Source organism: Oryza sativa, chromosome 9, assembly GCF_034140825.1.
Source record: "Oryza sativa Japonica Group chromosome 9, ASM3414082v1".
Lineage (NCBI taxonomy): Eukaryota > Viridiplantae > Streptophyta > Magnoliopsida > Poales > Poaceae > Oryza > Oryza sativa.
In genome coordinates this window covers 14,148,770-14,171,942 of record NC_089043.1, presented here as the reverse complement: position 1 = coordinate 14,171,942, position 23,173 = coordinate 14,148,770, and the positions used below count along the sequence as shown (strand labels likewise).

The 23,173-nt window shown below is 44.4% G+C and overlaps 1 protein-coding gene and 1 non-coding gene across 2 annotated transcripts; one reads left to right on the top strand and one right to left on the bottom strand.

Annotated features, from left to right (window-relative positions):
• Window positions 1-4,042: 4,042 nt before the first annotated feature.
• On the bottom strand, window positions 4,043-4,181 carry LOC112936502 (small nucleolar RNA Z247). The gene has a single exon (XR_003238807.1). It is a non-coding gene; the product is annotated as a small nucleolar RNA Z247 (small nucleolar RNA).
• A 2,278-nt stretch (window positions 4,182-6,459) lies between these two features.
• Window positions 6,460-13,138, top strand: LOC4346756 (UDP-glycosyltransferase 90A1). The gene is made up of 2 exons (XM_066303957.1): window positions 6,460-6,748; window positions 11,892-13,138. The coding sequence occupies exons 1-2, from the start codon at window positions 6,505-6,507 to the stop codon at window positions 13,136-13,138; spliced, it is 1,491 nt and encodes a 496-aa protein (XP_066160054.1). The 5' UTR covers window positions 6,460-6,504.
• Window positions 13,139-23,173: the final 10,035 nt, after the last annotated feature.

Sequence of the window (23,173 nt, the reverse complement as noted above, 5' to 3'; positions counted from 1 at the left end):
AATCTATTAGTTGGTAGCCAGCTTCTGAGAATCTGTTTTTCAGCTTCTGGGTTTTAGTTCATTTTCTGAATTCCATCGTTGAAGACTCACAAGGCCCAGCGGAGACCCGTGTCTCGTGAAACGCTCGCGACTTAGCGATCTTGCGCGTGCGCGCTAATTAGCGATCTCGGTGGCCGCCAGCTGGGGACGAGTCAAGGAGGCACCCAGCGGCCCGACGAGGTGGTTAGGGTGGAACTCTTTTTGTTATTGGAAGTTTTGTATATCTCTTATAGATGATTCTATTTACACCTTAAAATCTTGTTAGGTTTTAAAAATTGTAATTTTGGGATGGATTTTTAGACATTCGTCGGTGATGCTTTTAGTTGAGATGTTTCTTTCGATGCTTAGTTGGTTGAGATGTTTGGAAAACAAAGTCAAAATCAAGTTGGTGATATGCTGAGTTAGTTGAGCTTAAAAACAAAGTCAAAACAGTAAGCATGATTCGTGTTTTATATTTTTAAGCTCAGATTATTCAGGTGGAAAATTTACTACTCTCTATGATTAATAAACTGCTATTTATATACTCACTAAGATAAGATAGTTGTAAACAAATCACAATATCATAAACATGCATGTGCAGAAGTTATACTTATGAGCTCATCATTGACATACACATTTACTAGAATTATTTATTTTTTCAAGTGCAACAATCAGCCTGGCTGGGCCTACCATGTTGTTGTTTAATTATCACACTTACATTAGTCTTTTTATTTTAGAAAAAAATCAGTAGTCCTGGGTTACATAAATACACCGTCAGAGTTGTATAGGAAGAAAAACAGATAGGCATTACAGCCGGCCATTGGTCGTTCCAAACTAACCACCAAAAAGGTTGCAATTTGCAAATTTATATGTAGCGACACTGATGGGTCTAACCAAGTTCATCCACACCCCCGGCATGAGCAGGTTCAATCAGATGTGTATCAAGCCGTGTAGCTCAACTACGTACTTGTCAAAACAATCTGTTTTTGTTCTGAACACGTCTAATTTTTATAGCATTTTTCAACACGAAAATAACTTGCTTTTCGACAAGGAGGTGCAAGAGATGTACCCTTTGATAGTAAAGGAGAGGATACCAGTAAGGAAGTGAACATAGCTCAATTATCGTGTCTATTCCATCAGTTGTATAAATGGAATATTTCTCTCATCAGTCTTGTGATTTTGTTTGTTGATTTCTATGTGATTTTGTGCCATAAATACCCCATTTTACTGAAAACTAAAAATACGTACCCTTTCTTAACCACAGTACTATTTATTTGTTTCTTAGTATATGGGTTTGATATGCGTGTCCTGGTAGTCACACTTCCTTTTTCTGTGCTCCTCAATTGCTTGCAATCATTATCATAGGATAAACCACCTAATTAATCTCATTTCACTATCACGTAGGACAGTTCAATCTAGTGTACGGATGGGAGCTCAGAAAGACGTGCCACCAAGATCTGTAGCTGGAGAGCTCAAAGCCACTAGAACACGGATACCATCATCTCAATCGGGCGGCAACCCCCATCTCAATCGGGCACAGCGTCTGTCACAGGCTAGAAGTCACTGATGTGAAAAATTATCTCAATCGGGCAAATGGCCGTCACGAATAAACCTATCTCAATCGGGCCCTAATTAAAGCCCGTCACCAATAGCTTTGACCCAGACGACATGTCAAACTATAGCCCGTCACGGATGACATATCTCAATCGGGCCTAAACTATAGCCCGTCACAGATGACTCTTATCTGTGATGGGCATTAACTATAGCCCGTCACAGTGAGTCATCTCAATCGGGCCTAAGTTAATGCCCGTCACAGATAAGTCATCTCAATCGGGCCTAAGTTAATGCCCGTCACAGATGAGTATAATCCGAAAAAAAAATAAATTTTATTTTTGCTATCTCAATCAGGCATAAACTATAGCCCGTCACAGATGACCCTTATCTGTAACGGGCATTAACTATAGCCCGTCACGGATGAGTCATTTCAATCGGGCCTAAGTTAATGCCCATCACAGATGAGTCATCTCAATCGGGCCTAAGTTAATGCCCGTCACATATGAGTATAATCCCAAAAAAAATAAATTTTATTTTTGCTATCTCAATCGGGCCTAAACTATAGCCCGTCAAAGATGGGCATTAACTATAGCCCGTCACAGATGAGTCATCTCAATCGGGCCTAAGTTAATTCCTGTCACAGATGAGTATAATCCCCAAAAAAAATAAATTTTATTTTTGGCTAAGCTTTGCCATGCCGTCCCACCTTTCTCAGGCCAACCTTTTCTTTGTCCTTACTCGTGTGCACCCAGGAAGTTCACTTCAGGCCAAGCACGCTTAATATCAAAGTTCTTTGGAGATCGGCTTCCGAAAGAGTAGTTGTAGCTTGTTGGTATGTGTATTCAATTAATCCTATTAAGCCTTAGGCAGGGATATGTCACACCCCAACATCCCCCATTCATATACATTCATTCACATACACAACCATCAAAAATCATAAACAACAAATTTGTATAACTCATCGAGATCTACAACTATTGTATCGATCCTTTCTACAAATAAGTTCATTTGAACAATTCAAATTTTGAATTTTCAAAATTTGACAACTTGGAAGAAAAATTAGGGTTAATAAATGATTTCAAATGGAAAAGTCACCGAAACCAAAGTTGTAGAGCTTATCGAGGTGCAAAATTTTTATTTTGGTCATTTCTCCATCTGACTCTATTTAAACTATTTGAAATTTGAAATTCAATGTTTGAGAAATTCAAATAGAATTTTTTGTTAGTGGACGACTTCAACTAAAAAAGTCATCAACAACAAAGTTGAATAACTCATCAAGATCTATAACTTTTATTTTGGTCATTTTTCTATATAACATTGTTTGAACCGTTTGAATTTGAATTTGAAAATATGACAACTTCAAACAACATTTTCAAATACTAAATGATTTCAACTGAAAAAGTTATCAACAACAAAGTTGAATAACTCATCAAGATCTATGCTTCTGTGCTTGACCTGGAAACAGTGGCTAGTTTTTGTGCACTCCATGAAACAAGATTAGGCCTCATAAAAACAACAAAGCCACCAGTAGAACGCTTGTCATCCAAGCAACATGCCCAGTCTGCATCGGAGAAAACACTAACAAGTAGAGAGACTTGTTAATTTTTAAACCAAGTTTTGTGGTGTGCTTGAGATATCTCAAGATTTTTTTTTTGACTACTGCCCAATGATCTGTTGTTGGAGCATGAAGATACTGACAAATTTTATTAACTAAAATGATATATCTGGTATGGTTAAAGTTAAGTACTACAAGGTCCAACAATACTCTGGTAGTATGTACTATCATTTGGTGCAAGAGGAATCCCTCCTTAGTGTTGACTGGTTTACAGTCACTCATTCCTACTCCTCTCAACATATATGAAGGATATTTTTCTTGTGTCAAGATTATACCACACATACCTTGTTTACTTCAATGCCAAGGAAGAAGTGGAGGTCTCCCAGATCCTTTAGTGCAAACTTTTGACAATTCCTTTTAGAAGGATAGTAGTTCCATTTGCAGATGAATTAGTCACAATAATATCATCCTGTTGACTTGAAATCTGGCGCCACGACACACAAAGGTCTGGGAGGTCTGCTTAACTCCATTGCAGGTCCTAAATCTTGATTGGATGCAATCTGGCGCCTCGACACACAAAGGCCTAGAAGGTCTGCTTAACTCCAGTGCAGGTCCTAAATCTTGATTGGATGCTTAGTGACAAATACTTTGCACCGAGTATTGGAGGTTTCTAGGATGGTTCTTTCTAGGATGATTCCTAGTCAGTTGCCTGTGGTGAACTTATATTTTATATTTTGCAACTCTAATTCTGCTGTGATTAAACTCTTCTATTTGGTTGATCGCCCTATCTATGTTGTATAACTTGTGTACTCGGTAAGACTATGTGAACCATGCTATCTATGTATGTGTGTATTATGTGTGGATGTGATGATAAGGTTATGGATACGTGTAGTAGCCACTGATCAGGGGACTAGTTCTCGTAATTTAGCAGGTGCGAGTACATCTCTACCACCATGATCGGATCGACCCTGGCGAGAAGTGCCCCGACAACAGGACCGAAGTCTGCATTAATTCCATTAATAATATAAGCAATAAGATCATCTTTATCAATTGGCTTGCCTATAGCCAAGAGTTCATTGCCGATTCATCCACATCTTGGCAACGTACTCGGTGACCGACATTGCTCCCTTCTGGACTGAGGCGAGCACCAGCCGCAAGTTGATGAGGCCGGTTTTGGACTTCATTGTGAACATGTTGGTGATGGTTTGCCATGCCTTGGATGCCATCGTTGAACCAGCCACACAGGACAGAATCTTGTGCAACAGCTAAGAGTACAGAAAACCAAGGACTTGTTGATCCATGGCAAACCATTCCTCCGTCACCTGGTTTAATGCGTTAAGTTGGCCATATTGTCGCCTCCCTAACTCCCTTCTTCTCTATATCAGTAGACGATGGCATTAATTGCCACCTTGTCGCCCTTCCAGCTGTGTGCCCCTCATGGCCGTGAGAACTTGTGCTGACCAGAGTGTGTGGTTTTGTTTGATAAGTTTCTCTGGAACCTGAACAAACAGAGAATTGGAGGTGGCTGTGGAGGAAGATGAGCTCACAATCCTAAATCTAAGCTGAAAGCTCTGATACCATGTAAAATGCCAGAGGCGCTAGGCATGGAACACTTATGGTGAGGTGGTTTCGTGTTGACAATACTTGACCAATCAGCCAAACAAATACAGAAAGCTATATATGGTTTTTTTTTTAATTTAAGAAGCTATATATGGTTGACCACAGAACTCATCCTAATACAAAGGGATAAAGACAGGGGCGGAGCTAGCATATAAGTAGTGGTGTCACAGGACACCAATGACCTCCATATTAGTCTAGGTACTCTTCTAATTTTTCAATGGATGACGCCAGTAAAACTTGCTTTGTGACACCAGCGTGTGAATGAATTCTCACTTTCTTTAGACTAGTTAGCTTATGTGGATGTAGACAACTGGACAACTCAACAAATTAACTGCTAACAAACTATAATTTATAGCTATTTGACCATGCACAACAGCTAATTCAACAAGACTATGCACATCAGCTAAATAAAGTTCATGTATCATAAGTTTTCTTGAGTGATTAGGTGAAACATAAGCTAAGCAACCACTATCGTGAGGGATTTCTTGTATTTTTTATATGTACTATTGTTTAATTTAAACCGTGATCGTCAATTAGAGTTCACGAATGATACCATCAACCTAAAATCCTGGCTCCGCCCCTGGATAAAGATTATATTCTATCTAGAACCAGCAACCTTGAACACAATATAAGGTCACAACATTTCATGAGATATCTAACACTCTTTTGGTTGGATTTGTGTGTTCTTTTTTTGATTGTCGGTTCTGTAGTAATGCATGTCAATAGAAATCGTATGTGGCGTAGTAGTTTTTTTTTTTTACCAGGAGGCGTAGTAGTTTATTGCCATAGACACACTGGCACACAGGCCCGGGGGGGGGGGGGGGGGGGATATGAAGCCTTTTTTTTTCCTTTTGACGTCCTGGATACACTGCCGGTTTAGAATCGACCCATGCATCATAGTGGTTCACTTGTCACATCCGAGTTTCAACGCTACATATTTGAAGTGAAATCCCTAGATTATCGTAAGAACGCAAGCCCTTCAAGATGACAAAAGAAATTCAGCTTTGGCCAACCTCTCCAACTGTTTCTTCCAATAAGGACGACACACGACCATTCAGATGCTACTGAACACCAAACATATTCTCCCTTTAATAAATAGTGGATTATGAGGTGCTTGTTCAATGGCTATAATCTAAAGAGTTCTGTTCAAGTTTATAAACAAAAAGTAAGAAAAACAGTATACACTTTATGGCATCTATCCATTTCTCACTTATTATTTTCAATCCTTTCCATTGATCGATATAATATCTGATCTTCCATCATCAATTGATCCAATTGCTAATTTTGGATTGTTAAAGATCTGATCTTCCATCATCTTCCATCATCAAGTAATATATGATCTTCCATCATCTTCCATCATCAGTATATAAGAGCAATTTTACGGTCCTTGAGAAGGTACCATGAGGTACCACTTAGAGAGTTTCTTTTGTGCTTGGAATCAATTAGAACCCTTGATCTCCTTTTTTCTATTGTAAATTTGGTACCTAGATACTATGAGGTACTATGAGGTATTAAATTTTACACTAAATTTTTGATACCTCATGGTACCTCCTCAAGTACCGTAGAATTGCTCATATAAGAAAACTGAATGCCCATAAAAATTTACAATTTGCAAATATTATACTATTTATCCCGTTGACATACTAACATGTGACATCATCGATCTGTAACAGCTATAAATCGTACTTGATGGTATCCATAAAATCACACCATAAATTCCAGCAAACTCTCTCAATTCTCTCTCCAAAGTCCAAACCATGGCTCCTGCTCATTTGACTTCGGGAAGCCATGGCCGCCTGCCTCACGTAGCTATCTTCCCGTTCATGGCGAAAGGCCACACCATCCCGCTCATCCAGCTCGCCAACTACCTGCGTCACCACCGGCTCGCCACCGTAACCTTCTTCACCACCCCGGGCAACGCCGCGTTCGTCCGTGGTGGGCTGTCGTCCGGCGACGACGACGACGACGTAGCCGCCGTCGTCGAGCTGGACTTCCCCGTCGACGCGCCGGGCATCCCTGTCAGGTTTCCCTAAGTGATCGACAAACAAGCTGTGGAAAACACACGCGAACATGAGGAAACACGCTGAGTTTTGTGGTGCGATGAAGCTGCACCTTTTCGGTTTTTTTCTTCTCCTTTTATTATGCAAATAACAGACTTAGGATTCGATCCCACGTCCCGGTTCTTTCGCGTCCATCCCCGCGATCCGAGAGACGCGTTCACGTCCCGTTGTCCAGGCCAGTCGCGAGTTAATCTCGTTGACAGCCACTACGTGCACGGCATCCACAACCCGGAGCTCGCGCATGCAACAACAGAAAAACTAACATGCATGCAGCAACAGAAAGGAACGTAAAACTAGCTACTACTAGATACATCGTGTAAGGTTTATTTCCAACAAATCTCCCCCTAAACCTTGCACGTCCCTTTAACTTCGACGAGGCCAATCCTTGTGCACAGTTCATTGAACCGATCACGCCCAAGTGACTTCGTCAGAATGTCCGCTAGTTGATCATTTGTACTGACGAACTCGATCTTCACCCTGTCCTCCTCAATGCATTCTCTGATGTAGTGATATCTGGTCTCTATATGCTTGCTGCGATCGTGGAAAACAGGGTTTTTGCTGAGTTGAATTGCCGACTGATTGTCGACATTGAGTGTGACGACGTCGGCTTCTTCTCCCTTGAGCTCGGCAAGAAGACGCGCCAGCCACACACCCTGGCAAGCAGCTGTTGTCGCCGCAATGTACTCCGCTTCACAGGACGATAAGGCAACAACCTTCTGCTTCTGAGATTGCCAGGTAATCAAGTTGTCACCGAGGAAGAAGAAGACACCGGTGGTGCTTTTCCGCGTGTCGACGTCGCCGGCGAGATCGCTGTCACTGAATCCAACAAGATGAACAGCTCCTTTCTTCCTTCGGTAGCTGCAGCCGTGATTGATGGTGCCGGCGACATAGCGCAGCACACGTTTCACGGCTGCCAGATGCTCGGTAGTGGGTTTCTCCATGAATCTACTCACATAACCCACTGAGAACGCCAAGTCCGGTCTCGAGTTCACCAAATAGCGCAGCGACCCAACAATTTTCCTGTAATCAGTTGCATCCACGCAAGGAGATGTGCTCAACTTACTGAGTTTGAGGCGTGGCTCCATTGGAGTCTGGCTCGGGTTGCATCCAACCATGCCTGCTGCCTCAAGTATCTTCTTGGCGTACGCACCCTGGCTCAGGGTGATGCCCTCGTCGGTCTGACTCACCTCCAGGCCAAGATAGTACCGAAGTAGCCCGAGGTCGCTCATCTGGAACGTCTCCCGCATCTCCTTCTTGAATTGATCAAGCTCGGAGTGGTTGCCGCCGGTGATGACAAGGTCGTCGACGTACACCCCGACCACCAGTCGACGTGCGTTAGCTCCGCGCATGTACACAGCGTGCTCTGAGGCACTGCGATGGAACCCAAGTGACAGCAGCGACGCGTCGAGCTTGGTGTACCATGCACGCGGGGCTTGACGAAGTCCATACAACGCCTTCACCAGGCGCAGCACCTTCTGTTCCTTGCCGTCGACGATGAAACCGGGCGGCTGCGCGACGTAGACTTCCTCCTTGAGCTCGCCGTTGAGGAACGCTGATTTCACGTCCATATGATGGACGGCCCAACCTTCGCTCGCCGCGTACGCCAGCAGCAAGCGAACCGACTCGAGCCGTGCAACTGGGGTAAACACTTCGTCGTAGTCGATTCCCTGCCGCTGCACGTATCCTTTTGCGACGAGCCGCGCTTTGTGCTTGGTGATGTTGCCGGCGGCGTCTTTCTTCGTCTTGAAGACCCACTTGAGTCCTATGGGCCGCTGGCGAGGTGGGGGATCGACGAGCAGCCAGGTTACGTTTTCTTCAATTGATTTCATCTCATCCAGCATAGCTTGACGCCAACAGTCTTGCTATTGCGCCTCGGCGAGAGACGCTGGCTCTTCAGCACTTGCGATCATGAGTTCGTCATCAAACTCACGCACAGCCAGTCCCGGCGGGGTCGCCGGTCCTAATATCTCGTCGACGCGGCGGAACCGAAGCGGAGCATCATCATGATCGGCGTCGAGGTCGTCCGCGGCGATGGTTGGTGGAGTCGCGAATTCCGCCGATGTCGCAGTTGTGCCCGCCGTGGCGGCAGGTGTGCATGGACTTGTCGATGTCGCGGGCGGAGTCGGCAGCTCTGGCTGCTCCGAGTCAGCTCGTGGCGCGTTCGCCACAGCTGGGTGGTACACAATGGTGTACTCGATGGTGAAGTCCAGCTCACTCGCCGTCTCGCCGTCCCACCTCCATTGCGCCTCTTCGTCGAATGCGACGTCACGTGAGATGTGCACGCGCCGAGAGGCAGGGTCGTAGCAGCGATACGCCTTCGACCCCGGCTCATAACCCACAAAGATCATGGGCTTACTCCTGTCGTCGAGCTTCTTGACATTCGGCGTGGTGGTCTTGACGTGTGCCAAACACCCGAACGTCCGCAGGTGGTGGACGGCCGGCGGCGATCCGTTCCACAGCTCGTATGGTGTCTTCCCACCAATACTTTTGGATGACGACCTGTTCAGGAGATAAACAGCTGTGTGACTGCCTCCCCCCAAAACATACCTGGCAGCCCTTTGGCTTTGAGCATGCTCCGCGCCGACCCGACCACCGATTGGTTGCAACGTTCCACGACGCCATTTTGTTGCGGCGAGTAGGGCGCCGTCGTCTCGCGTCGGACTCCCAGCTCGGCGCAGTAATCCGCGAAGTGGTGGACCAGGAACTCTCCCCCCCTATCCGTGCGAAGAGCACGTAGCTTCTTGCCGCTCTTGCGTTCAGCCGCGGCTTGGATGCGCTTGATGGCTGCCGCCGCCCCATCCTTGGAGGGGAGCAGTGACAACCACATGAAACGGCTGTAATCATCGACGAGAAGGAGAAAGTACCGGTTGCCGCTCGGAGTTGGTGGCGAGATCGGGCCGCAGAGGTCGCCGTGGAGTAGTTGGAGCGGCTCCAGGGAGCGCTGTTGAGCCTGCTGTGGGAACGGCGTCCGACGGTGCTTGCCGGCGAGGCAAGCCTCGCAAAGCTGGTCAACTTGCGACACAGCCGGAAGACCGCGCACTAGCTGCTCTCTGCCCATTTGCCGCAGCGCAGTGAAGTTAATGTGGCCGAACCTTGCATGCCACTTCCATGCTTCGTCGCCGATGCGTGCCGTAAGGCAGACCGGGCGCGCGAGCTCGACGTCGAGGACGTAGAGACGTCCAGGATTGCGGTGAATACGGGCAAGCAGGCGCCGCTGCTCATCCCATATCCGCATAACGCCATCCTCGGCCTCCACCTTGAAACCGGTCTCGTCTAGCTGCCCGACACTAATGATGTTAGCAGCGAGGCGTGGAATGAGGTAGGTGTTGGCGAGGGTTCGATGCTCCCCATTCTTACAGGAGAAGAGCACGGTGCCTCGCCCTTCGATTCGGACGACGGAGCCGTCTCCTAGTCGGACGTTGCCGGTGATGCCTGTGTCAATGTCGGAGAAGGCCGTCCGGCAGCCAGTCATGTGGTTGGAGGCGCCGGAGTCCACAATCCAGCGGCCTGGATCACGCTCCGCGGCGTCGTCGAGCGCCGCGAACAGCTTCTTTTCCTCCAGGTAGATGGGATCGGATGACGGAGTTGGCGCAGACGGCGCTGGTGCATGCTCCCGTTCACGTGCATGTGTGATTACTCCTCCTGTGAGGAGAAGCAAGGTGGGCTCGTCGTCTTGTGCCACGTGGGCCTGTTCATCCCGCTTGGGCTTGCTCCTGCAATCCTTGGCCCAGTGGCCGTATTTGCCACAGTTGCGGCATTTGTCTTCACGACGGGCCGCTCCGGAGTTCGTATTCTCCGCGCCGCCGACTCCAGCGCCGCCGCCGTTGCGGCCTTTGCCGCCACGCCGCTTGCCACGGTTGCTTGGGCTGCCTGAGTTCTTCTTTGCCTCCTGCTCCTTTTTCTTGTGGCGCTCTAGCCATTCTTCCTCGGTGAGGTAGAGCTTGCCGGCGTTGTCTGAGGACGAAGATGGCAATGGCATGGCGTCCTCAGCTGCCTTGAGTCTGCTGGTCACCTCCTCCAGGGACAGTGTAGAGATATCAAGGAGAGTTTCAATGGAAAGGACGAGTTGGGTGAACCTGGGACGGGCGACGCGCAGGTACTTCTCGACGACCTTGTCTGCCGGCTCGGGATCGCCGAGCGTCGCGAGTTGATTGACGGTGGAGGTCAGGCGCATGGCGAAGTCCTCCACGGTCTCACCGTCGCGAAGGACGAGCGACTCGTACTCCATGCGCACCTTCTGTGCGCTTGCTTTGCGAATTCGGTCGTCGCCGACTCGCAGGATCCTGATGCAATCCCATGCCTCCTTGGCCGAGGCCTTGGTGGCCAAGGTCGAGATCATCTCGGGGGGCACCGCGCTGCAAATGGCGTCAAGCGCCATCCTATCCTCATGAAGCTCGACGCCGCCTGGATCGATGGCGCCCCATAGGCACCGGGCTTGCAGTTTGATCTTCATCAACAAAGACCAATCGTTGTAGTTGGTTCTTGTCAACAGCGGGTAGTTCGCTGCACCTCCTGCTTCCTTGACCACGCGGTGGATCACCAGCCCGCGGTCGCTCCCGCCGCTGCCTGAGGCGCGGCCGCCGGAACCTGAAACATGCACGGACGGTGACGCCGACCGCCGGCGCGGGGAGTGCGTGCGTCCTCGAGGCATGAAGACACCCTCAAGAGCGCGATCTCGCGTCCACACTCTGAACCGAGCTCTGATACCACTTGTCAGGTTTCCCTAAGTGATCGACAAACAAGCTGTGGAAAACACACGCGAACACGAGGAAACACGCTGAGTTTTGTGGTGCGATGAAGCTGCACCTTTTCGGTTTTTTTCTTCTCCTTTTATTATGCAAATAACAGACTTAGGATTCGATCCCACGTCCCGGTTCTTTCGCGTCCATCCCCGCGATCCGAGAGACGCGTTCACGTCCCGTTGTCCAGGCCAGTCGCGAGTTAATCTCGTTGACAGCCACTACGTGCACGGCATCCACAACCCGGAGCTCGCGCATGCAACAACAGAAAAACTAACATGCATGCAGCAACAGAAAGGAACGTAAAACTAGCTACTACTAGATACATCGTGTAAGGTTTATTTCCAACAATCCCGCCGGGCGTCGAGAGCGCCGAGGGGCTCGCGTCCATGGCGGCGTTCGTCACCTTCACCGACGCCGTGTCGCTGCTGCGGCCGCAGTTCGAGGCGGCCGTCGCCGCCATGTGGCCTCTGGCGAGCTTCATCGTCGCCGACGCGTTCCTGTACTGGGTCAACGAGTCGGCGGCCGTGCTCGGCGTCCCCAAGATGTCCTTCTTCGGCATCTCGGCGTTCGCGCAGGTGATGCGTGAGCTGAGAAACCGCCATGGCCTGTGCGCCGTTATGGAGCCCGGCGACGTCGACGACGACGGATACCCAGCGACGCTCGCGGTGCCGGAGTTCCCGCACATCAGGGTCACGCTTGAGGATCTCATGGCGACGTTCGGCGAGCCGTCGGCTGTGAGGATGATGATGGAGCTCGACGGCAAGCTGGGGAAGGCCATCGAGGAGAGCCATGGCCTGATCATCAACACGTTCCATGGCTTAGAGGCTCCCTATATCAAGTTCTGGAATGAGCATGTCGGGCCTAGGGCCTGGCCCATCGGCCCGCTTTGCCTTGCGCAATCGGCATCTGCGACCGCCGATGCCCGGCCCTCTTGGATGGAGTGGCTTGACGAGAAGGCGGCTGCCGGCCGGCCCGTGCTGTACATTGCGCTTGGGACTCTCGCGGCAATCCCGGAGGTGCAACTCAAGGAAGTTGCCGATGGGTTGGAGCGGGCTGATGTGAACTTCATATGGGCTGTTAGGCCCAAAAACATTGACCTTGGGCTAGGGTTCGAGGAGCGTATCAAGGATAGAGGCCTAGTTGTAAGGGAGTGGGTGGATCAACTGGAAATTTTACAGCATGAGAGCGTACGAGGGTTTCTCAGTCATTCTGGATGGAACTCTGTGCTAGAGAGTGTCACAACTGGTGTACCACTAGCTGTTTGGCCTATGATCGCCGATCAACCCTTCAACGCGAGATTCTTAGTCGACGAGCTGAACATTGCGATTAGGGTTTCACCGATTGATAGGACCATGCGGGGTTTAGTTCCAAGTGAGGAGATCTCAAAGGTGGTGAAGGAGCTCATGGATGGTGAGGCAGGGGCGGAGGCAACGAAGAGAGTTGTGGAGCTGTCGGCATTGGCTAAGGAAGCTATGGATGAAGGGGGACTATCATGGATAGCAGTGAAGGAGATGATAACTGAGTTGTGTGCAATGAAGAATGATGTGCATGAGAAGGAAGAGGCAAATTATTGCAAGCAAGATATTTAGCACATTTGTTCTTGATGGTGTGTGTAACTAAGAGTGTGTTGGAGTAGCCACAGGGGTGGGGTCCTCTGGAAACTGGAGCTGAAGGCAGAATCAGTTAAATTTGTGAACTTTTCGTTTGATCAGGACTGTTTAATTAATGCATTTTACCAATACTCTTGTAGTGAATATATTTTCCACAAAACTTGACGGTTTTCATGCTATATTTGGCGGTTTTTGACCGCCAAAAAAATTGTGGATTCTTGTAGTGAATATATTTTCCACAAGTTTAATTCTTTAGAACGTGAAAGTATTCTTTAGTTATGCTTCTGCGAATTTATAATTCATACATCAGTTTCTTTTAGAGCAATATATATCAAGTTAAGGCTACAGAGATTCTTATAATTGAACCCATAACCTAACTTCTATTTCACTCTTTTCTTCTAGACAAATATCTCACTCGTAAGCTTAATGATGTCAACACGGGGAGAATTTGCTTAATATCGTGTCCTTTTCCTACAACAATAAAATTGATAGTTGACCTGCCAACACCCCATACCCCACCGCCCACCCTACAAGCAATGAGGTACATGCAGCAGAAATGAAAAAGAAATCATATTGACTCAATGGTTCTCCAAACTATCATATAACAACTACACACATCAAGAATCTCAATGGAAAAAATAATTCTATATTGGTCGACAACTAATCTAAAGTAGTGAAAAGATTAATCTTATACAACACTAGATTGCGCCACGTCATCAGCTCAATATGCAACACAACTTTAATCCATATCGTACAATCCAGTGTGTGAAAGAGGTTAAGTAAAAGAGTCAAAATGGTTCAAGAGTATTCTGGTATGTCACATACTGGGTATTCTGGGTATCATACTGTCAGAAAAAAGTGAACGGTAGAGAAGAATAAAACCGCCATATCAATGTCCGATTCCTCGCACGCGACATGCTGCTGACTCCTCTCTCCTCGACCATCGCCTCCCCCTCCCACTTCCACATCATCACTGGTTCCCTTCTTATCATAATAATTTTAATTATAACATGTATATATGCAGGGTTTTTTATACGGGCATCTAAAGTCGTGCAACACACGACCAAGTGGATAGTGACTAATGAGGTACTATTTTACCTATCACAATACAATTGAAGGTGTCCTCTCTGTCGATCATGTTGTTGGTGCATACTTATCGCTGTTTCCAAAAACAATATTCAGCATACAATATTAAACACGGTGACACATCCTTCTTTCACCCAAAAAAAACCCAACCTAGAAGTTCGATGGGATATAATTTAGTACAGATTCATTGTACTAGATTATATCTCATCGAAGTTCTAGATTGGGTTTTTTTGGGACGGAGGGAGTACGTTGCATCATGCACGCAAATCGACCATTGACCTTTGGTACCAGCCAGTCATTTTCTGCTTGCATCATTTCTAACGCAAAACGTACTAGACTGAAACGTTTAAACAAACCTATTGACCAAACCGAACTAGATGTACGTACCAATCGCTACTCTCTACTATTAAAAAATTGATAGTGTCTCTACCAGTTTTTTTCATCTGTCGGCCCCTTCACTCAGTTCCCATATCGCTCACTTCCGATCCTATTCAAATCATATCATGAATCGATCTGATGTATTTTCTTAAAACACAGTACAAATACAAGTGCTTATAAAGCGTGCACACTTACCCGAGGCCTATATATGAACAAATACATGCATACTCTACCCCTATTATACCCCTATGAACACATTCGAAAAACTAAGCCGACATATCTTGAGATCCATGACGTCATCATGGATACCTCGCACGGATATATCGCATATAACTAAAATAATATTAGCCATAGATACGAGCACATGTAACGCTCAATCTATTATATTATTAAAGGAATAGAAAAAGGAGCCTCCACGTTCGCTCTCATGGCCTAGAAATTCTCACATTAATCAGAAAAAAGAAAAAGCAAAGTCCATATAGAAATATAATTTAGAAATAGCTGAAATTCGGAATTAAAAAATAAGGAATATTAGAAGATAAGACTAGAGTCCATATAGAAATACAATTTAGAAATAGTTGAAATTTGGAATTAAAAAATAAGGAATATTAGAAGAGGAGACTAGAGTCCATATAGAAATACAATTAGGAAATAACTAAAATTCGGAATTAAAAATAAGGAATATTAGAAGAGGAGACTAGAGTCCATATAGAAATACAATCAGGAATACAATTAGGAGATAACTGAAATTCGGAATTGAAAATAAGGAATATTAGAAGTAGAGGATAGAGTCCATATAGAAATACAATTAGGAAATAACTGAAATTCAGAATTAAAAATAAGAAATATTAGAAGTAGAGTATAGAGTCTATATAGAAATACAATTAAGAAAAAAAATAGAAATTCGGAATTAAAAATAAGGAATATTAGAAGTAGAGTATAGAGTCCATATAGGAATTTAAAACTAACTAAAATTTGGAATAAACATAATAAAATTAAAAGTAGAGTTTAGAGTCCGTATAAAAATATAATTTACAAATAACTAAAATTTAAAATTAAGAAAAATATGGGAAGAAGAGTTTAAGGTCAATATAGGAATACAATTTAGAAGTACTGAAATTCGAAAAATTAAAAATTAAAAGAATATTCAAAGATGAGTTTAGAGTCCACATAGAAATAAAATTAGAAATAATAAAAATTAAGAAATAAAAATAAATAATATTGGAAGAAAAGCATAGAGTCTATATAGAAATACAATTTACAGAAAATTCGGAATTAAAAAAAGAAATATTAAAAGACGAGTCTAGAGTCCATATAGGAATATATATAATTTAGAAATAACTAAAATTTGATATTAAAAATAATCAATAACTAACACGTAAATAAAATATAATATGAAATATAAGAAATAAAAATAAATAATATTGGAAGAAGACCATAGAGTCTACATAGAAATACAATTTACAGAAAATTTGGAATTAAAAAAAAGAAATATTAAAAGACGAGTTTAGAGTCCATATAGGAATATATATAATTTACAAATAACTAAAATTAAATTTTAAAAATAATTAACAACTAACACATATATAAAATATAATATGAAAATTAAGAAATAAAAATAAATAATATTGGACGAAGAGCATAGAGTCTATATAGAAATACAATTTACAGAAAATTCGGAACTAAAAAAAGAAATATTAAAAGACGAGTCTAGAGTCCATATAGGAATATATATAATTTACAAATAAATAAATTTTAATATTAAATATAATTAATAACTAACATGTATATAACATATAATATGAAAATTAAGAAATAAAAATAAATAATATTGGAAGAAGAGCATAGAGTCTATATAGAAATACAATTTACAGAAAATTCGGAACTAAAAAAAGAAATATTAAAATGCGAGTCTAGAGTCCATATAGGAATATATATAATTTACAAATAACTAAAATTTAATATTAAAAATAATTAATAACTAACACGTATATAAAATATAATATGAGTTTTATAGAGTTATTGCAAAATTTAAAATTATATTATCATTTTAATATATTTTAATAATATAATGAGAAAGCATATATGCTATTATATGAGAGCAAATATAATGATGCTAGCCGTGCAATCTGTACGGACCACAATGCTAGTTAAATGCATTGTATCATGAGGACAAAGCCAGTGGGCAGTCCAACCCACCCAAGAGATCTAGGAACGCCTCATGCTCTCAAAGCCCACTCCACAGGCCACTGCACAACTGCTGAAGTTGGAATATGTTCATCTGAGGTCCCTTAACTTGTCTACCAATTCGATTTTCGTCCTTCAACCGAAAAACAAGATACAACGGGTCTCTCAACTATGAAAACCGGTGCAAAATAAGTCCCTTTGTGGTTTGGACAGCGGTTTTAACTGACGTGGCGCCTACGTGGCTAATTTGACTCGATCTTCATCTGACGTGGAATTGACGTGGCGATGACGTGCCAATTCGATCCGGAAAAATATTAAACCCTGTGGGACCTACATGTCAGTATCACACATAAATTAATTAAAAATGGTGGGGTCCACGTGGGCCCCACATGTCATTCTCACCGCCACCTCTTCTTCCTCCTCCATCCCCATCTCTCCTCTCCGGTCACAGCGGCGCCGGGGACAACGACCTCAAGAAGGCGGACGAGGCCGGTATTGACGCCCTTCCCACGTCCTCCGCCACTCACCTCGGCGGTGTGCTCGGCCAGTGGAGAGAGGAAGCGCAGTGGAGATGGCCCAGGCGGCAAGAGTGGAGATCGGAGGGAGAGTGGAGATCGGAGGGAGTTGGGGGCGCCCCCGGCAGATTGCCGCCGCTCCGCCCCACCAGTTTCGCGCGCCGCCACCGCCCCACTCTGTCCCGCCGCTCTGCCCACCCCGCCCCGCCGGCTTCGTGCCGCTGCGCGCCGGATGACGACGACGACGAGGCTGGCGCCCTCCACTTGGCTTCGCAGCCCTGCCGGCTTCGTGCGCCGCCACTCTGCCCGCGCGTCCGCCCGCCGCTGCCCATGTCCGCCCCGATGCTCTACCTGCTCAGCCCCGCCGGATTCGCGCCGCTGCGCGCAGGAAGACGATGACGACAAGGCATGAAGAAGCAGGAGCAGACTACAAAACAATGGCATTAACCATGTTAGGATTCCACATTCAGAGAGTGAGCTGGAGCACATCATTGATTTTTGTGCAGAGATCGATGGATCGATTGATTCTGTCACCGACGACTCTAACAATTCTGTCCGGGCTAATCAACTCAACTGAAGTGCTTGCAATTTACATCGGCCGGCAGCCTGCTGCCGCTGCCGTCGCCGGCGGATGGCTGGATGGTGGTGGCCACGCTGTTCGCTGCCATGACGTTCCAAGCGGCGCTACAGCAGCGGGGTGGATGCCGAGGCCCAGGGACTGGTTCGCGGTGCTGCCACCTGTAGATAGAATATAGATACCCCATACCTATATGGCTTGTATAATCCGACTGGGTATGGGGTGCCATGTGTAGATAGAATATTTTTAAAGGGACTCGGGTTAAATTCCAAACTTGTACGTCAAGAAAATACCCGGGATCCTAGTCGGTTACAACTGTATCTTATTTGTAACTACTTATTCCGTTAGGGATATGGGGACTGCACTTTGTAATGCGGACCCCTTCCCCTATATAAGGAGGGGTCCGGGTGCCTCTAGGGGCACGATTTTTTCTCCCAGATCATACGATCAATAATAAACTCGGTGGATCAATCCCCGGACAGGAGTAGGCTATTACTTTTTGATTAAGAAGACCTGAACCTGTATAAAATTCCTTGTCTTTTAACCCATCCACTTTTCCAGCTTGATAGCCACCCCTTTTAGTATTGCTGAAATCTTGTTTCGACAACGATGGACTAGGCCGGGAAGGCTATGCTCTACCTAATCGTCAACCCGTGCACCTTCGCACCTCCACGGCGCCGCCACCCTCGCCGCTGCCAGTCACCGCCGTCCGCATTGCCTGCAACCGCGCCACTGACGCTGAGAGGGAAGGGAGAGAAACATATAGAGAGAGGGAGGAAGGAGATGATGTATTGACCGGTGGCCCCCGCCATTTTTATTTTTTAATTTTTGCGTAGATGACAGGTGGGCTCACGGTTATTATTATTTTTGTGAGATATAATTGTCACGTAAGCACCACGTTAATGCCACGTGGTACGAAAACCTTAGTCAAACCAACCACGTATGCGCCACGTCATCCAAAACCGCCTTCAAAACCGCTGAGTGACCTCGTTTGCACCGGCTTTAACAGTTCGGGGACGGGTTGTATCTGGTTTTGTGGTTCGAGGATGAAAATCGGATTCGGTGTAAAATTAAGGTACCTCAGATGAACTTATTCCATATAAAATATGTGTGTAAACTTTGTATATATAACAATACCAATTTTTATGTTACATTTTTTACATATAAAAATATATATACACACATATACTTCCCCATCCCTAAATATTTGATGCCGTTGACTTTTTTTAGATATGTTCGACAGTTCGTCTTATAAAAAAAGTAAGTAATTATTATTTCTTTTCCTATGATTTGATTCATTGTTAAATACACTACTACTACTAAAGTTTTTAGTAATATTTACAAAATTTTTTAAATAAGACGAACGGACAAACACGTTTAAAAAAGTCAACGTCGTCAAATATTTAGGGACGGAAGGAGTATAAAATATATAAATTTTGTATACGTACGTATAAAAAATATACATATACCTGTGTATGTACGTATATAAACTTTATATATATACGTATAAAATAACCGAAAACAAACGAACGGAAAAACTGAAAAAAAATCGAGCATGTGTCCCCTCCACGTGCGCGGTCCGGTCGGCCCCTCTCCGCGCGCGTCACCGTGGCTGCGTCGCACGGGAGGAGATGCGTGCGCCTAGGTAGGCACGAAGTATAGAAGTCTTGTCGTGATGGGTAGCGTCCGTTCGAGAATCGGACGAGGCGATACCACATGGATTTGGCCCCAGTCCTGCTTATGTTATTCGGTGCATTCATTTCCAGTTGCAGAATCCACACGGAGTGGATGGGTTGTGGCATGCATGACACTCAAGTAAATACTCACTCCGTTTCGAAATATTTAACGTCGTTGATTTTTTAGCACATATTTTACCGTTCGTCTTATTCAAAAAATTTAATTAATTATTAATTTTTTTCTATCATTTGATTCATTGTTAAATATATTTTTATGTAGGCATATAATTTTACATATTTCATAAAAGTTTTTGAATAAGACGAATGGTCAAATATGTGCTAAAAAGTCAACGGTGTCAAACATTTCGAAACGGAGGAAGTATAACATAAAAAAAAAGCAAAACACAATAATTGTCCCTATAATCTATTTGAACCTGCATTGCTTGCAAAAGATGCCGCAGTTAGAACTATCCATTTGTTACAGTCATACTAAAAAACGTTTGACATTTATGTTAATTGTTGTGGGGAGCATTTCCTAACGGAAGAAGGGGAGAGATTGGAAAAAAAATTAAAGCACGCAACTTCAATTTTTAACATAAATAATACTCCATCCATTCTAAACTATAACAACTTTTAAAATTTAGAATATGTTCCAAAATATAACAACTTCTCCACCAACATATTTTTCCCAACCAATCACAACCCTCCACCGTTCAATTTCTCAACCTAGCTATCTTCACTTCGCATCCAACCATAATATTTTTGTTGGCAACTTTGTATGACAAGTCGACAAGCACGATCGCAACACCTAAACGCTTTGCGGTGATATGGAGTCGCCAACCACCTCGATCTAGCCAGACGGCCAAATCAAAATGGATTTTGTAGAAAAACAGCTAAACCGACTAGCGAAGCCGATTTAGAGATCAAAATCAGCCTCTAGGCTGATTTAGATCGATATGAGGATAACTACCCGTCTCATGGGAAAAACGGAAGGTTTTCAGGACAAACTTACAAAGAGGTGTCGCACTCTCGCAGCGGCGGCGGACGGTTTACGGCGCAAACCGACAAAGATGGACTAAACTAAGGTAAAATAGAAAACATAGTAAAAGAACGATTCAAGTAGATTGTATTCGGGGGTTTTACAATGAACCGGCCTTGTCCCTTAAATAGGGGTTGGTCTTGCCCTCTACAGGCCCTTCTCCACGTCCAACTCAGGATAGAAACTAAAGGAAACACGAAACATGTCTTCCCGAGCAAGGAAACCCGAGACCCGACGAAAACAGACTCGGACTCGGACCCTGCCGGTCTGACCGCCCACATACCTGCGGTCAGACCGGCCCTACTAGCCGGTCAGACCGCCCACATACCTGCGGTCTGACCGGCCCTGTGAAGGAAGCCCGGTACTTTCCAAACTTTGGCAATTTTTCCCTATTTCGTCCATATGTGCCAAATTTGGGTGTAAACACATGCCTCCCTGCCTTTTTGGTGAACATACGTGAACCTAAAAGCATAGAACATGTTATCTCAGGGCGATAATCCAATTACCGGCCATAGGACTTCCTAAGCATCTTACCAAATGCTCGGGAAGTATTTCTTCAAGCTATCTCCCATTAATTGCTCTCTGAAAACACCGTCTTGAAGTGTCTTCATCTCCTTCAAAGTCTTCAAACGCTTGTCGATGATGTCTTCAAAATTGCTTCCCATCAAGGTCTTGTAATCTTCAACCGACAAGTCGTCTTGTTTAAAATACCGAAGAGAGCCAAGATTTACCTCAACTGGCAAAACGGCAATTTCAACAATGTTTTATTACTCGACTCGGCTTATCCATTAGCCCGAGCGTAGTAGAGAAAAGAACTCAACAACTTAATATCATAAAATTCGGCAAAACCTCTCACCTCTTTAGACATAAAAGAAGCTCCTCGATCAAAGTTTAAGGAATACCGAATCTATGAACAATATGCTTCAAAATAAAGTCAATTACATTCGTACAAGTAATATTGTCGAGCGGCACGGCTTCGGCCCACTTAATGAAGTAATCCATTGCAACTAGCACGAACTAATGCCCTTTTGATAATGAAGGATAAATCTGACCAATGAAATCCAAAGCCCTACCTCGGAACGGTCATGGTTTGATGATAGGATTCAATATAGCGATATGCGCCAAATGAACATTGCCGATCTATTGACAAGCTTCACTCCCTCTGTAGCACTTGAAATAATCATCAATTACTTTCGGCCAACAGAATTCCACTCTTCTAAGCAACCAATGCATCTTATGGGCCGATTGATGAATTCCACAAATCCCTTCATGCACATCTCCCCTAGCAACTTTAGATTGATTATTGTCTAAACACATCAATAGCACTCCATCTACATTTCGGCGATATAATAATTGAACGCTTGCTGCCGAATCTTCCGGTCAACCCCAAGACTGGATCTTTCAAATATTCTATTCAAAGGGATTCTCCAATCTATTTCTGACTTATGGGCACAAATGTCCGAATTCACAATTAATCCGGTCTTTAAATCAATTGTAATGTGCCCCCAGCTCTCTACCCGGGATCAGTCAGACCGGACGCACAATGCCGGTCAGACCTCCCTGTCTATCCGGTCGGACCGGCCATGCAGAGCCGGTCAGACCGCCGGTCATCACCGGTCAGACCGGCTGTGCAATGCCAGTCAGACCGCCCCTAGTCTGTGATTTGGCCAATTTCATCCAAAGACTTAAAAATCAAGCACCGGCTTTTCAAGTAAAAAATACTCCTTTCTTCATATTATAACCAGATGCTTGGTGTATCAAACTATTGGACCAAAATCCCTCCTCTCTAGACATATGAAAAAATTATAACATCCAACTAACATGTCTAGATGAATACTAATTCAAATGGCTTTTGAAACAATAATCATCATGGCATCAAAACACTTAGCCAATTGAAGTATGATCAATAATGAATCACCAAAGTCATATGTGTCACATGCATAGATTCCAATAAACTACAAATGTAAGTAATTGGCTTGAGCATGTATGTAAAATATTAACAATGCCAATGTTCCTAAATACAATAACTCTAGGACAAATCATCACATTGACCATTGACACTAGCCAAATTACTAATAAGCAAAACTTTCATGGTGCAATAAATATGAAATCTATATATTATATGGTGATCCATAAAAATACATATGATTTGGCTCTAAATAAATATTAAAGACTCATGAGCCAAATCATACTTCAAACAAATTATATGCCAACCTACCAATTCCACTACCTAGAACTGGCATTTGCAACATGTATGTATAATATCAATTTGATAAACAAAAACACACATGTGCTAGATAGCAAGCAATGTTCTAACATGGCATAGGCATATAATATAACGTTGAACACAATAAACCAATAAACCCATACCTTGCCTTAGCATCCAACAAACGGCGGCTCAAAGATGTGATGTTGTATCCATCGCCGTTCATCTTCTCTTGGTTCCCTCATAAGCAAAATAATGTCTTGCCCCCCAAGCAAAATCGGCTTTCTCGACTGCATGATTTCGAAGGCAAGACGAACACCGCACAAACATTCATAGCATCATGCGAAGGA

Excerpts from the sequence above, each read along its gene's own strand:
- LOC4346756 (XM_066303957.1), top strand. The coding sequence starts at position 6,505 with ATGGCTCCTGCTCATTTGACTTCGGGAAGCCATGGCCGCCTGCCTCAC. Across the intron at positions 6,749-11,891 it reads CGAGCTGGACTTCCCCGTCG|CAACAATCCCGCCGGGCGTC; the intron begins ACGCGCCGGGCA and ends AAGGTTTATTTC.